Source organism: Echeneis naucrates, chromosome 5 (assembly GCF_900963305.1).
Source record: "Echeneis naucrates chromosome 5, fEcheNa1.1, whole genome shotgun sequence".
NCBI classification, from domain to species: Eukaryota; Metazoa; Chordata; class Actinopteri; order Carangiformes; family Echeneidae; genus Echeneis; species Echeneis naucrates.
Genome location: NC_042515.1, coordinates 14,363,504 through 14,377,040, shown reverse-complemented (window position 1 = coordinate 14,377,040; position 13,537 = coordinate 14,363,504). Strand labels below are relative to the sequence as shown.

Sequence of the window (13,537 nt, the reverse complement as noted above, 5' to 3'; positions counted from 1 at the left end):
TACAAGAGAATTCCTTGGGGTAAATACGAGCCTTTGACAAACACCACTGGTCTCACTTTGACTTTTTTTTTTTTTTTTATTCTCTTGTCCCCCAGAATTGCATTGCCACTCACGAGTCAAATGGAATTGACATCATCATCGCTCTGATCCTGAATGACATCAACCCACTTGGGAAAAAGCGGATGGACCTGGTGTTGGAGCTCAAGGTGAGTTGGCCGTGTAGGTGGAAGTAGAGACGAGGGAGTATCTGCAACTTGTTTTAAACTGGGGAATGGATTAAATCTGTGCTTGGGTCTGAAGCCAAAATCAAAAAATTAACTCTAGTAGTTTCTTTTCCCAGTTGGATAAAAAAAATGACAAAGAGGCTACAAGTATAAGAGCAGGACATCCATTTGTCTGAGCTGAACTAGCATTTGTGCATGCCTGCCAATGCATATGGCAACTTTGTACATTTTCATAGTGCACCAAGTTTTCTTCCTTGGATGAAGAAATTGACAGAGCTTTAGCTTATATCTTGGAGGTCTCTTTTCCCCTGCCTCCTTTTTGACCTTTTCACCCCTAGAACAATGCATCCAAGCTGCTGCTTGCCATCATGGAGAGCCGCCATGACAGTGAGAATGCTGAGAGGATCCTGTACAACATGAGACCTAAAGAGCTGGTGAGGAAATGATGCGTAGATTTTTCAGTTTTTTCAGCTCTTTTTTTACATTTACAATAAAACAGCTCCTGAGCTTTGGACATGTGTGTGTCTGTGTAGGTAGAGGTGATAAAAAAGGCCTACCTGCAGGGAGAGGTGGATTTTGAAGACACAAAGGAAGAGGAGGATAACGGGGAAGAAGAAGAACATGATGCTGCTTCCCCCAGAAATGTTGGACACAATATCTATATTTTAGCTCATCAGGTCTGCCAATTGAAATTACATGATTATAAGACATATTCAATCAGTCATTCTATTATTGCCAGAATGTGATGAGACACACGTCTTCCATGTCTTCACAAGCTCACCAGTTCTCCGTGTGTCCTTCATGCAGTTGGCGCGTCATAACAAAGAGCTGTCCATGATGTTAAAGCCAGGAGTGGTCAGCGGGGAGGGAGACGAGGCCTTGGAGTGCTACGCCAAACACACTGCTCAGATAGAGGTCAATACAAATGATTCTTACTTGTTTTAGAATAAGTAATATAACTTGACTATAACCTGAAGCCCTCTGTGCCACAATAGCCACACAAATAAAATGTTTATTGTATATTTGAGCAGTAATAAATGACAGATGTGGCCATGCTGGCTCTGCAAGGTTAAAGTATATTTGCTCCTTGGATATCCTTGGAGGTGACAGTGTGCGCATCTGTTCAGATTGTGCGTCATGACCGTACAATGGAAGAAATAGTGTTCCCTGTGCCCAACATCTGCGAGTTCCTGACCTCAGAGTCAAAGCTGAGAGTCTACTACACCACAGAGAGAGACGAGCAGGGCAGTAAGATCAACGACTTCTTCCTAAGAGCAGAGGATCTCTTCAATGAGATGAACTGGCAGAAGAAACTCAGAGGTATGGTTAGGAGGTAACGTGTGCGTTTAGATATGTATTATTAATTCTGTTCGATATATCAGAAAATACTGGGCCACATTATTTGGAAATAAATGTTTAGAATCTTGGCCAAGCAATTTTTCTGTGAACCCTTTTTTGTTAATCCAACACCAGGATTCATCAAGCCAAACAGATAGATACTAACGTAGCTCCCTGACCAGTTAAAGGTGATTGGACAGATATTGTGGCTCAAATAGAAGTACAAAAGTTTAACTATATAAATATTTCAGGAAAATGTATTTGAAATCACATAAATCTTCATACTGAAAAGTGTATGTTGCAAAGTAAATAATTTTAAAAGGTTATAATGTAACTGTTGATTAATTTTTTATTCTAGCTCATTTTATCTTATCACTTTATTGGCAAAAAATCCTTTTTGAATATATTTGACTGCAGTGCTGAAGCTGTGGAGCTGTGAACATGAGATGCACAGCTTTTTTCAGAAACGGCTTCTTTATTATAACAATTCTTACCCTGGGCACTGATTGGTAGCTCAGTAGTATTTTTGTCTTCCAGCGACAGGCATGTCCATGTTCAAGTTGTATCACTCGTGCATGCTGTGATAGACCACAAAATACATGGAATGATGTGCATCCCCAATGTGACATCAGGAATAACAGTGTCATCATGTGCGTGCTTGTGTTATGTGTGTGCATGTTTCCATTGTCTAAATGCAGACAGGGGTTTTCCACATCCTTTGAGCTGTGGAGCATGTGTACAGTATGAATATGAATCACAACTGAGAGCACACTTGCTCACACACATTCAAGACTGCATACCCACACAAAGCCATATTCTATCTCTCACTCAGAAGAGGGGATGGACAGAGAAAAGTCCCTGCATCTGTGTTTTCTTTTTCTCTGAAAGTTTAGGTCCTTTTAAAGTCAGATTATGTATCTTGATTAGAATTCAAAGTGATGTGTTTTGTTTTTTTGTTTTTTTTTTTCATCTTATACTTTATCGTAGTATTTTTATTGTACCACACTATTAACACTACAATTTTAAAGATATTATAACAACTTTACACATTTCTTTAAGTAACTTTCTTCTTTTTTATGAAAAGAGCTCAATTTTTCTCTGCCTTTACTTGCTATTGTACCAGCTTGTTCCCACATTAGGTATGTGTCAATCATATTTGAGCTGAAACAGGTATGCAAATAGTTTGGAGAAACATGAGAATTGACTCATGGTTTAAATCACTGTTTTCATATTATATTATCAAAATGCAAAATGTCCACTCAGGATTTGCTTCTTTTCTGTGTTTTCTGGGATTTTGGGTTTGGACCAATCTGAAAATGTCATCTTGGATCTTTACACATTTTATAGTCAATAACAGTGTATGGGACTATATTTGAAAAACATCTCACTGTGCCTCTCCCCTCAGCTCAGCCGGTGCTGTACTGGTGCTCCAGAAACATGTCAGTGTGGAGTAACGTCTCTTTCAACCTGGCCGTTCTCATGAACCTACTAGTCTGTTTCTTCTATCCTCTGGAGGGGGTTCATGGAGGTCAGTCACATACAAGTTTACACACGAGAGCGGGAAAAGTGTGTTTTCATTTTCATTTTTACTTTTCAAGATGTACCTAATGGTAATGACATAATGTTTTTATCATTACCGTCAAATTGCACACTGTTGGCTCAATTATCATGATTTGAGAACTATTTTACACAATTCCCTGGTTTATCACTCTCAAATGCATATGAAACATTTACTCTCAATAAAAATGAATGCATGATGTGTTAATGCAGCATCACATAGTTTACTTACGTGTTCTGCACTATTTCTATGCTCTGACTGCTCTACAAACCACGGTCAGGCAAAGATGATGTGCTAAATGATGCAAAACAGGAAGGAGAGGGCCCTTTTGAAAATTCTTTCTGCTAAATACTGCATTTTACAGCCTGCACTGATATGGCATGTGTCTAATAGCTGTGAAAAGGAGATCTAAGGAGATCTTGTACACTGATTGACTAGGAAAACGTACCGCGCATGGTCATATTATACCTCCCATTATAGGTTTTAATTAACTTTTAAACTAACTGTTTTTGGTCTTTTACATTGATATCACACTCTGACAGACAAATTTATCTGTTAAGACATGTCACATGCTGCACCCATCCAAGGAGATAGGCTTAGAAGCTCTGACTTGTCCTGAGCATCAGCTTTGACCCACTGATCTTTAACCACAGGGATTGGATCTTATGACTTCTAATCACCTGACAAGGATTAGCAGCAGGATCACAAAAACGCTTGGTTTTTGTTTTAGACACCCCCTCATATACACAGGCAAAGATCAACCTCAACCCACGCCTAAAAAGCTTGAGCTCATAACAGTATCTGACTGTCTATGGTGCTATGGAGACCACAACAAACACAAGAGCAATTTAATGTCCCATAAGCAGAGCTTATACTGGCTCAAGCAAGATAAATCATTTATTGCAAATCTGATGATCAAAAACAAGTTATATGCCATGTTTTATATTTTTGTCTGTGATCTATTCAGCTGCCAAATACTCTGTATTAATGTGTGTTTACTTTTGTTCTTAGAGGGTTTGGTTTTCAGTCTGAATTGAAGAACTCATACAAAAAGGAGTCTGTTGTGAACAGAGATTTTAATCACAATTCCCCAACATACATTGTAAAAAGTCAACAAAGAATCACCTTTCAACAAAAATTAAATTTACAATAATAAAAGTTAACACAGATTTTTAAAGTTATTTTAGAAAAGAAAAGAAAAATGTTTTTGAAAAATAATTTCATTGTTACAACTGCCAAAGCAGAAGAAATGAGACCAAATACAACTTTTCAGCATTTTTTTTTTTTTTTTTTTTTTTTTTACTTTTTACGACTTTTTTTACTTTTTTAACATTTGTCTGTCATTGTAAATGGTGCCAAGAACATGAGTGCACAGAATCCAGTTCCACTCTTGAGGTCTTTGTACGTGTGTAAGACATCATCACGTGAGCCTGCAGCATACCTTTGGCCTGCTTAAACAGGCACTTTTGTGGCTTTGGCCCCTAGCTTCTTTCTGTTACTCACAAACACACACACACACACACACACACACATTTTCTACTTGCCCTCTCTCTGCTGTCGTACCTTCTTTGCTTGGGGCTTTTGAATGAGGGTTATAAGAGCAGGGTATCTAGGTCAGTGTGTTCTATCTGTATGCATGACTGACTGCCTTTTGATGAATAGGTTCGGTTAACACCGCACATTCATACCACATGCTTACATGCAGACAGTGCATGCTTGCAGCCTTCTCCACTGTTGTTGTTGTTGTGTTTGCACACAATCGTCTGCTCGCACATCAAACTGCAATCTGAGGGAGCTACAGAATTTGTGGGAGCACCTAAGCACTGCCCTTTCAGTCTGCCACATCACTAGAGCTGCGTGTTGCTCCCTGCTTGTTCCTCATGAATCTTTCAGTTGAGGTATTTTTAGAGATGGCTGTTATGTAAGTGGCACCTGTCATGTGATCTCCACAGGGATTGGGAGGGAGAGAAAACTAGAAGAAGGGAAGGAGGCAGAGAGAAGCAAGGTGGGAGGAAAAGAATTAAGGGAGGCGAAAAGGACTCCCTTACCCGCAGTACTCCCCCTCTGCTTTCTCAGCCACCACTGGATTTTTAAAAATCCACATATTCCTTTTTCCTTCCTCTTTACCCTTACTGGTTTTCTGTTAAACTTCTGTCTCTGTCACCAACAGCTTCATCAAATATTCTTTCTTTTTTCTTTCTCTATGTTCTCTGAAATATACACACACATGCGAAAGGCCTATTTTGTTTTGTTTTGTTTTTAAAGGAGGATCAGTAACACAAACACCAGGTCAGGTGTGGCCCTATTTTTTAGGCTGGTCAAACCTGGTCAAGGGTTTTAGCCTTAGTGACACATTGCCACATGAAACCCATGACCAGGACACTAATCCTGGATTTGCCCCAGGATCAAGGGAAGCATCAGGTAGGCTCTTATTGAAGCTTAGTACACACAAACACACACTCAGAAAAAGTATGTCATATACTTTTGAGGGTTATGCAACTGGCTCTCTGAGTTCAAAGTCTCACTAATGAAGGCTTGAGGATTGCCTGAAAGGTAGAAGTCACTGGAAACCAGTTAAAAATCTGTTGATCTGGAAGAGGTCTTGTTTTAGCTGCAAATGACACTGTCAGCCTCTTAACATAATGCTTCCAGGTACCACATAAACACGGAAATTTCACCATGTAGTATGGTTGTCAGTTTTAGTCCTATTAGAAGTTATCGTGTAAAGCTTGTGCACAAAAATAACTTGTTTCCTCGTGTGTGCATTTATATTCTACAGCGATGCTGGAATCACACCTGTCTGCTCTCCTGTGGATGGGAGTCTTGGCGACGCTGGCCATCGTTATCATCATGCCCCAACCTTTGGGCATCCGTGCCCTGGTCATTGTCACAATCCTGCGTCTCATCTTCTCTGTTGGCCTAGAGCCCACCCTCTTTCTTCTGGGTGCCTGCAATGTGAGTGGTCCTCCATGAAGGCTCAGTTCACCCAGATATCACAGGTCACATCCCTTTTCAGTAATTTGTGTTCCCACCTAATACAATAAAATTATTAATTTATTTGTTGACCCAGAGAACCTAAAAAGCAACTTCAAGCATTTTTGGTTATGATTCTCAAATCTAAGTATGAGATACATTGCTTCTAGACAGGTTTTGGTATGTTAGATAAAATCAAACAAGCACCTTTAAAAATGCTAAATTTGGCCTCTGAAGAATAGGGATTGGCCCCATCTTTCTATGATTTCACATTTCATGGACTAAATGATAAATTGAAAAACAAAAAATATTGTCATAATTAATAACTCAACTAAAATAATCAATTGTTTTAATAACATTTAAGAATGCATTTTCATAAAAATGACAAAAACGTGGGCAGCACGGCGACGTAGTGGTTAGCGCGAGACCGTAGGTGTGAATGCAAATGTGAGTGGTTGTTGGTCTCTGTCTGTCTCTGTGTTGGCCCTGCGATGGACTGGCGACCTGTCCAGGGTGTACCCCACCCTTCGCCCAATGTGAGCTGGGATTGGCTCCAGCAGCCCCGCGACCCGGAAACAGATAAAGCGGTTGAAGATGAATGAATGAATGACAAAAACGTAACCTGAGAATTCTGGTTGTGGTGCTCAAGGGAAAAAAAATGCGTTGAAAAATTTTCAGCATCAAAGTGTTTTCCCAGTAAATGTAAAAATTTGAAAAAATAGATAATCCCGTTTGTTATCTTGAATAATTCACTGACCTTGTTACTCTACAGAGAATTGTAATTGGAGCACCTCAGATGACTTGTCTACCTACACTGTATTGGGGTGAAATCTCAGAGGCAAATCCGAATTAAGTCACAACTATCAGCATGGCTAATTCAACAATGTTTTATTTTTAACCAAGCCTTTAAACGTTTCTTCTCTCAACAGTGTGTATAACAGTAAGGTTTCTATTTTATAATTCACAAGCACTGCTGCATGTACTTTCACATTCTTAGAAACCTCTGTCATTGTGATTCTAGATCTTCTTTCACCTTTCACTCACAATTCCACCCACTTGGCAGACCCATGCTCTCTGTCTGCCTGTAGTGCCCGCTCTCCCCCTGTGTTGTGGGGTGTGAAGTGCGTCACTGGTCCCTAGAGAGTATGACACTAGATGGCACACACACAAATAAATCATGCACACTTTGCTATCATCGCTCCTCTTCTCTCATTTGCTAAGTTCACAGGTACACAAAGAACCAGGTTACTGAAAGAAATCAGGTTAAGGCAGGAAATCAGAGAACACGTTACCATGGACTGCAGTAACCGGGATACTCCAAAATCTAGTTTACATGCAGCTGGTCAGACGTCATACAGTGGCCAGAGTGTGTTTTTGACATCTTTTAAAGCATAGGTGTGAAGCTGAAGGGAGTTTTAAATTGCTCAAATTCAAATTCAAGTTTTGTTGATGCCCAACACATGTCAGTGGCTATTGAGCCCCCATTTATCCATAAATATGGTCATTTTTTTGTGTCTTTCAGTCTTGTGTCCCTGTCCTTGTCCCCTCTTTTAAAGACCTCATTGAAAGTTGGTTAAGTGTAAACATGACCAAGAAACCAGATTTCTGTTAGGCTCCTACTCTGGTATTCTTTTACACATGACATTTACAAAATGATGTGGTTTCAGAAAACAGATAATAACCAGGTTACTCTGGAGCGTGTTCTGCTACCCCCTAACCATTTTTCATGTCTGACTGTCCTTAGCTCTAAATAAGCTCTAAAATAGATCAACTTTATCTTCCAGGTGTGTAATAAAATCATCTTCCTGATAAGTTTTGTGGGGAACCGGGGAACCTTCACAAGAGGCTACAGAGCCATGGTGATGGACTTTGAGTTCCTCTACCATCTCATCTACCTCATCATCTGCTGTCTGGGGGTGTTTGTCCACGTCTTTTTCTACAGTCTATTGGTGAGAGCAGCCCACATATGATCGGTAATATGTAACACTTGAGCACAGACACACACACAGACACACACCTAGTAGAGACGACAACTGGCAAGTGCCACGATGAAGGAGTATGAAGGCTGCTGGTTTATGTTGTTGTAATAGTTTGACTGCTGCTGCTGCTGCTGCTGTTGTTGTTGTTTTAAGTGTTGTCTGCCTTCACCTCAAGTCCTGTTTTTTTAAATGTATCAGACGTAAGCTGCAGGAATTTGGGCATGGTTTGAATTTACAATTAATTCCAAGCACCTCTCCAATAGATGCAGCACAGAATATATATTTTTATTTATTCATTTTAGTGGCAGGATCCTGAACACTGAGAGAAAGTGTACCATTCAAATCATATACAGTAATATCGCTGATGTAAACCATTTCTTATTTAATTCTTCAAGCAGCATTTTGTCACATTAATGAATCTAATGCCACACACTGAGCCTTTGGTTCTGCTATAATTGTGCATCTTTCCAATGTGTATTTTACCTCACTGTAGCTGTTTGACCTGGTGTACAGAGAAGAGACCTTGCTGAATGTAATCAAGAGTGTAACGCGTAACGGGCGCTCCATCGTACTCACCGCAGTGCTGGCTCTTATCTTAGTTTACCTGTTCTCCATTGTTGGATACATTTTCTTCAAAGACGACTTCATACTGGAGGTGGACCGGATTCCCAACACAACCATGAGTGAGGAGTAACTTTATTATAAACAGTGTTTTCAAATGTTTGCTTAGTGAAGACCAGAAAACAAGAAGTCCTTTCCTACTTCCTAGAAAATGGAGCCAGTCTGGCCAATGGGTTTATGTCTGAAGGCATGTGTCGCCGAGGGATTGAAGAGAACTGTACCACAAGTGACCTGCAGGAAGGTAACATATACCCCAGTACTTAAACTAATCTGAAATCTCCAGCTAAATATTTCAGTGACTCTATGATGTGATTGGTTTTAGGTAGAAGTTAGAGACTAAACTGCCGAGATTTTAATTTGCAGGGATTGTTTCTGGGTTACTGATGTAGAAAAGCATTTGAGTTACATTTAACACTATTGCAGGTTTCTGCCTCATAAAGGTTTTCCCTCGCCACTGTCGCCAAGTCCTTGCTCTTGGTTTTTGTAAATACTTTTCTATCTTGAAGGTCCATTTGGAAAGTGCCTTGAGATAACTTGTGAACCACCACTTTATAAATACAAATAAGAAACCAGTAAGTGGTTGGTGTTGGATGATGGCAGGGAGAAGGACAGAGGAGCTATTTGAAATACTAAGAATTTGATGTGGGCTTTGTCAAACCACAACATGGAAAAAGAAAACTGTAGGGTGTTTGTGTTGTACTTCACACTTCAATTCATGTGACTCTGTCAACTGTCTTTTGACCAGAATAAATCTCATGTGTCCACTTTTACCTTCATCTTCCATCAATATGCAAATATACCAACAAAAGGATTAAACTCTGGGAAATCCCTGCTAATCGTGATCTGTAATGCTGTAAAACTAAATTGTCTTTGTCTTGTCAAAATAAAGACATCCTCAGTTCACCCTGGTGACATCCAGATGGAGGCAATAATAAAAGCATTTAGGACCTCATGACCCAGTGTTCAGTCATGTCTATCAACTGACTGCAAATAGTTTTAATGATTGCACCATGACCTATGAGCTCACAAAGGGGTTTTTTTATTATTATTATTGTTTCTGTGTGGTTCAGAATCAGTTGAGTCAAATCTCCTGTAGTCCAACTAAAGACAAACACTTTTACTTTGACTAACTATACTCACACTGTGAGACAAAATATATAAACAAGATATGAACCAATATCAAGCTCTGCAACTAAGCCAAGGATATTTATGACCAAGTTTTTTTTATTTATGTAACCGCAGATAATATTTTTAATACATTTTATTAACCTATATTACTCTTAATGCATCTTGAATATGATATCTGTGGCTTATGATTATTTGCTTTTTGTGTCACACTGTCTTATATAAAGTTCATAAACTTGTTGTTTTTTTCTGACTAACAGTAGCAGGATTACAGCCAACCCCCTCTATTTTCCCCCTGTATCTCAGTCGACCTTAATGATTGCAAAAGCGTGTACCCACAAAAATATAAAGTGCATGTAATCAGTGTAGTCAGAAAGGCATCGTGTCTCAGAATAACACAACAAGAAATGTGTCTGTTAATACCAAATCTGTTTGTGACATAAAATGGAACAATTATTCTCCAATTTCTAATGAAAATAGCTGTATCTGCCAGTTGTTGGCTGTTGGAATCTCTGGCTGAGTTATTGTATAACCACGCCTGTTGTTTTTGTTGTTTTGATTTTATTTATTTCATGAACTAAACAATTGGGTCCTCATGATCCAGCCATACCAGTTTCATGAAGGATTAAAATGCAAATGTCATTGTCTGATTCTGCAGTGGTGCTAATATACTGCACTTTTGAAGGTTTACAAACAAATACAAGCCTGCTAGTGATGCAATGTGTTTACGGGCCCTTGGCCTTCTTGTGCCAAAAACATTATTAGGTTAACGATGTCCTCTCTACTTCCTCAGATATTGGGGAGGACAGTGAGGACGACAGTGACATGGAGCGGACCTGTGACTCTTTACTGATGTGTATTGTCACTGTGCTGAGCCACGGCTTGAGAAGTGGAGGGGGTGTTGGGGATGTTCTTCGTAAACCCTCCAAAGAGGTACGTGCAGTTCTGGTTAGGCGTGCGGACGTGCACTCGGGTGCAATGACACCAGCTGCAGAGTTGGTCATGTGAGCTAGATATGCACTGAACTTGTTTTTATTTCCAAGAGGGTTTCACAATCATTCCTTACAGCTGCAACGCCCCCAGCCTTGTTTGAGAATTAAAGCTCAAAATAGATTTCCACCGAATTCAGACTGAACCGCTAATGATGTCAAAAGAGGAAGTGAATGCTTGCCTCACGTATTCACTTGTAGCAACAGTTCAGGGACAAAATCTTGTTTGGTTTCTTTTAATTTGCTGAAAGTCTTAGTGCTTAAATTACTCAAATAAAATAAAACCATATAATCGCATGAATGGTACAGTGGAATTTTAACAAGGTCATCCCGAAGGGTGAGAGTGATCGTGTGATTGCATCAGGCCAATGTCCACAGCAGCTTAATTCTCTTCAGGTCCACCCCGTTACTGTCCAGAGCAGAACAACTGGTAGATAATGTGATATTAACATTCCTCTTTGTGTCGTAAGCTCAGTATCTTCGGAACATGCTGCACTTGGTTGACCGGCTTTCTGCCCTCTCTGTTACTCTAGCATCTGGCAAGTTACATGTGTGAGTCTTGTGTTTCCATTAACATCCATGATGACCATGGTTGACCCCGTTTTATCCCCAGCACATGTTTTTGTAAATGTCTGCCCTTTGGGTCCTACATTTAAATAGAACAGGCGCCATTCATTCCCCTGTGATTTGAAATCATTCCAGCTTTCTGCTGTCACATTAAAGTTAATAATTACTATTATTTGAGTCCCTACCTCTAAATGAACTGAGCCTCTGCTATACATTTAACTCCTGTTTTCTGCTCCTTTCACAGGAACCACTATTTGCAGCCAGAGTTGTATACGACTTACTGTTCTTCTTCATGGTCATCATCATTGTACTCAATCTGATCTTTGGTGTTATCATCGACACGTTTGCCGACCTGAGGAGTGAAAAGCAGAAGAAAGAAGAAGTGCTGAAGACAACCTGCTTCATCTGTGGTAAGACTACCCAGGTGACCTGTTGTTGGCTTAGCAGTAGGCTCTTTGTAAATACTATTTCATTTATGCATTCCAGCTGCTTCAAAGTGAGCACAGGAGGATTTTTATCCAACTAAATTAGATAAGTAACATGGCTTTGGGAACAACAACTTCATATGTGTTGATTCGAGATTTCAACGTACTGAATCCCAGGTGATAAAAACATTTCCTCAGAATTCTGTCATGGGAATCCAAGCTGTAACTTTCCAGTGACTGACAAAATATCTAATGATTTGGGCACTCCTGCCAGTCTGTGCTGGAGTGAATGTATTTCAAAGACTGTGTATCACTTCCGCAATCCTTGCACCAGTGTTTGGTTCATTCCCAATGTCCCCTCCTAGGATGTCTTTTTTTTTTTTTTTCCTTCTGTGAGTTTGTGGTTTCTGGTAAGTACATTTCTATGAAGGTGTGTAGTTTGTTGCTGTCACCCTCCTCTCCTTTTCCTCCCCCTCTCTCATTTCATTGTCGTTCCAAAGAAGGCTGAGTCATGAGGGCTTCCTGCCATTGCTCTGCTCGCCTCCATAATTCATGCCTGTCTCACATGTACAGACATTTTCTTCCACTCACTGACACGCACACACTTAATTCTTATACCATATGGTTTGTGCAACTATGTTGCTTGCCCAAGCTTTATCCCATGAGCAAGCATCATCTCTATTTCCTTATATGAACATGATGTGCTTGCCTAGATAAGTACATGCTGTGTGTGTGTGTGTGTGAGAGATGCTACAAGTGTATGTGCACACGTCTGCCATCTGCATTGAAGTAAATGTGAGCATGAGAGTACAGTGTACATTGAGTCTGGCAACATAGTGCACTGGAAGACAAGTGGTAAACATATGGAGTAAGCAAAGTATTATATCACCCAGCCCACCGTCAGCTCTGACTCACTCATATTAAATAAGGGCAGGCCACAGGGGGAGCTGCCGTCTCTATGGTTTCCACAAAGACCACGAGGGAACAGGAGTTGCAGAGATTAGGAGCCGGTCTCTATAGGCTTAAGTGGCTCTCCATACTCCACCTAGGTTTTATGAGCCATTGATTCTTCTCATACTTTTGTATTTGTCTTTAGATCTTTAGGGTCAGAGGCAAGTACTTGATTTATGTCATGTGCTTCCTGCACAGAAGATTTGTATTTGTAGCTAATTTATTTTTGTTCAATTAATCAGACTCAGTAGTAACGTGTCAAGTAAAAAAGAATGACACTAAACATGGATGAGAATTTGTTATGTTTGCCAAGCGGTTAAGCCCTGTGTCTCTTCTTGTTTCCATTTCTACATCAGCAATATAGCTGGGCTGCTTCAGCGACCTTTTATAATCAAATGTGTGCTATAAACACTAGCACAGCCAGTAGTCCACTCCATTAAAAGAATACTATGTACTCAGGGACTTTAAGAAACCATCAGAATTATATATGAACAAAACTGGCTGTGTTGCTGAAAGTTATTAAGCAAAAATATACTTATCTTTAGATAAATTGTATCAATAATAGTGTATTATTAGTTATTTTTGGAGCTGAATACTAATTTAGTTGTGCAGGACACGTAGCTCCAGTTTTTGATCTACAGCAGCCAGGAAACATGTATTTCACTTGTCAAGTCCAGACAAAAATGCATTTTTAGTGTTCTCAGCTCTTCATTGCTGAATGCTGTGCAATGCAAAAGAAAAATATGCTATTTCGTTCTTTAAGGACATCCTTTAACAACACCACCTC

General features: G+C 39.8%; 1 protein-coding gene across 3 annotated transcripts in view; it reads left to right on the top strand.

The window, feature by feature from the left end:
• Positions 1 to 13,537, top strand: part of LOC115043925 (inositol 1,4,5-trisphosphate receptor type 1) — a 60,432-nt gene that overhangs the window by 43,539 nt on the left and 3,356 nt on the right. For 2 of the 3 annotated variants that reach the window (XM_029502708.1, XM_029502709.1), the window contains 12 exons: positions 96 to 206; positions 563 to 658; positions 758 to 901; positions 1,032 to 1,139; positions 1,352 to 1,544; positions 2,968 to 3,090; positions 5,900 to 6,075; positions 7,878 to 8,042; positions 8,566 to 8,755; positions 8,842 to 8,934; positions 10,612 to 10,751; positions 11,619 to 11,784. In XM_029502708.1, coding sequence (XP_029358568.1) covers positions 96 to 206; positions 563 to 658; positions 758 to 901; positions 1,032 to 1,139; positions 1,352 to 1,544; positions 2,968 to 3,090; positions 5,900 to 6,075; positions 7,878 to 8,042; positions 8,566 to 8,755; positions 8,842 to 8,934; positions 10,612 to 10,751; positions 11,619 to 11,784 — 1,705 coding nt within the window. Of the gene's footprint in view, positions 1 to 95; positions 207 to 562; positions 659 to 757; positions 902 to 1,031; positions 1,140 to 1,351; positions 1,545 to 2,967; positions 3,091 to 5,899; positions 6,076 to 7,877; positions 8,043 to 8,565; positions 8,763 to 8,841; positions 8,935 to 10,611; positions 10,752 to 11,618; positions 11,785 to 13,537 lie in introns of all 3 variants that reach the window. The other variant, XM_029502710.1, reaches the window with a different exon arrangement.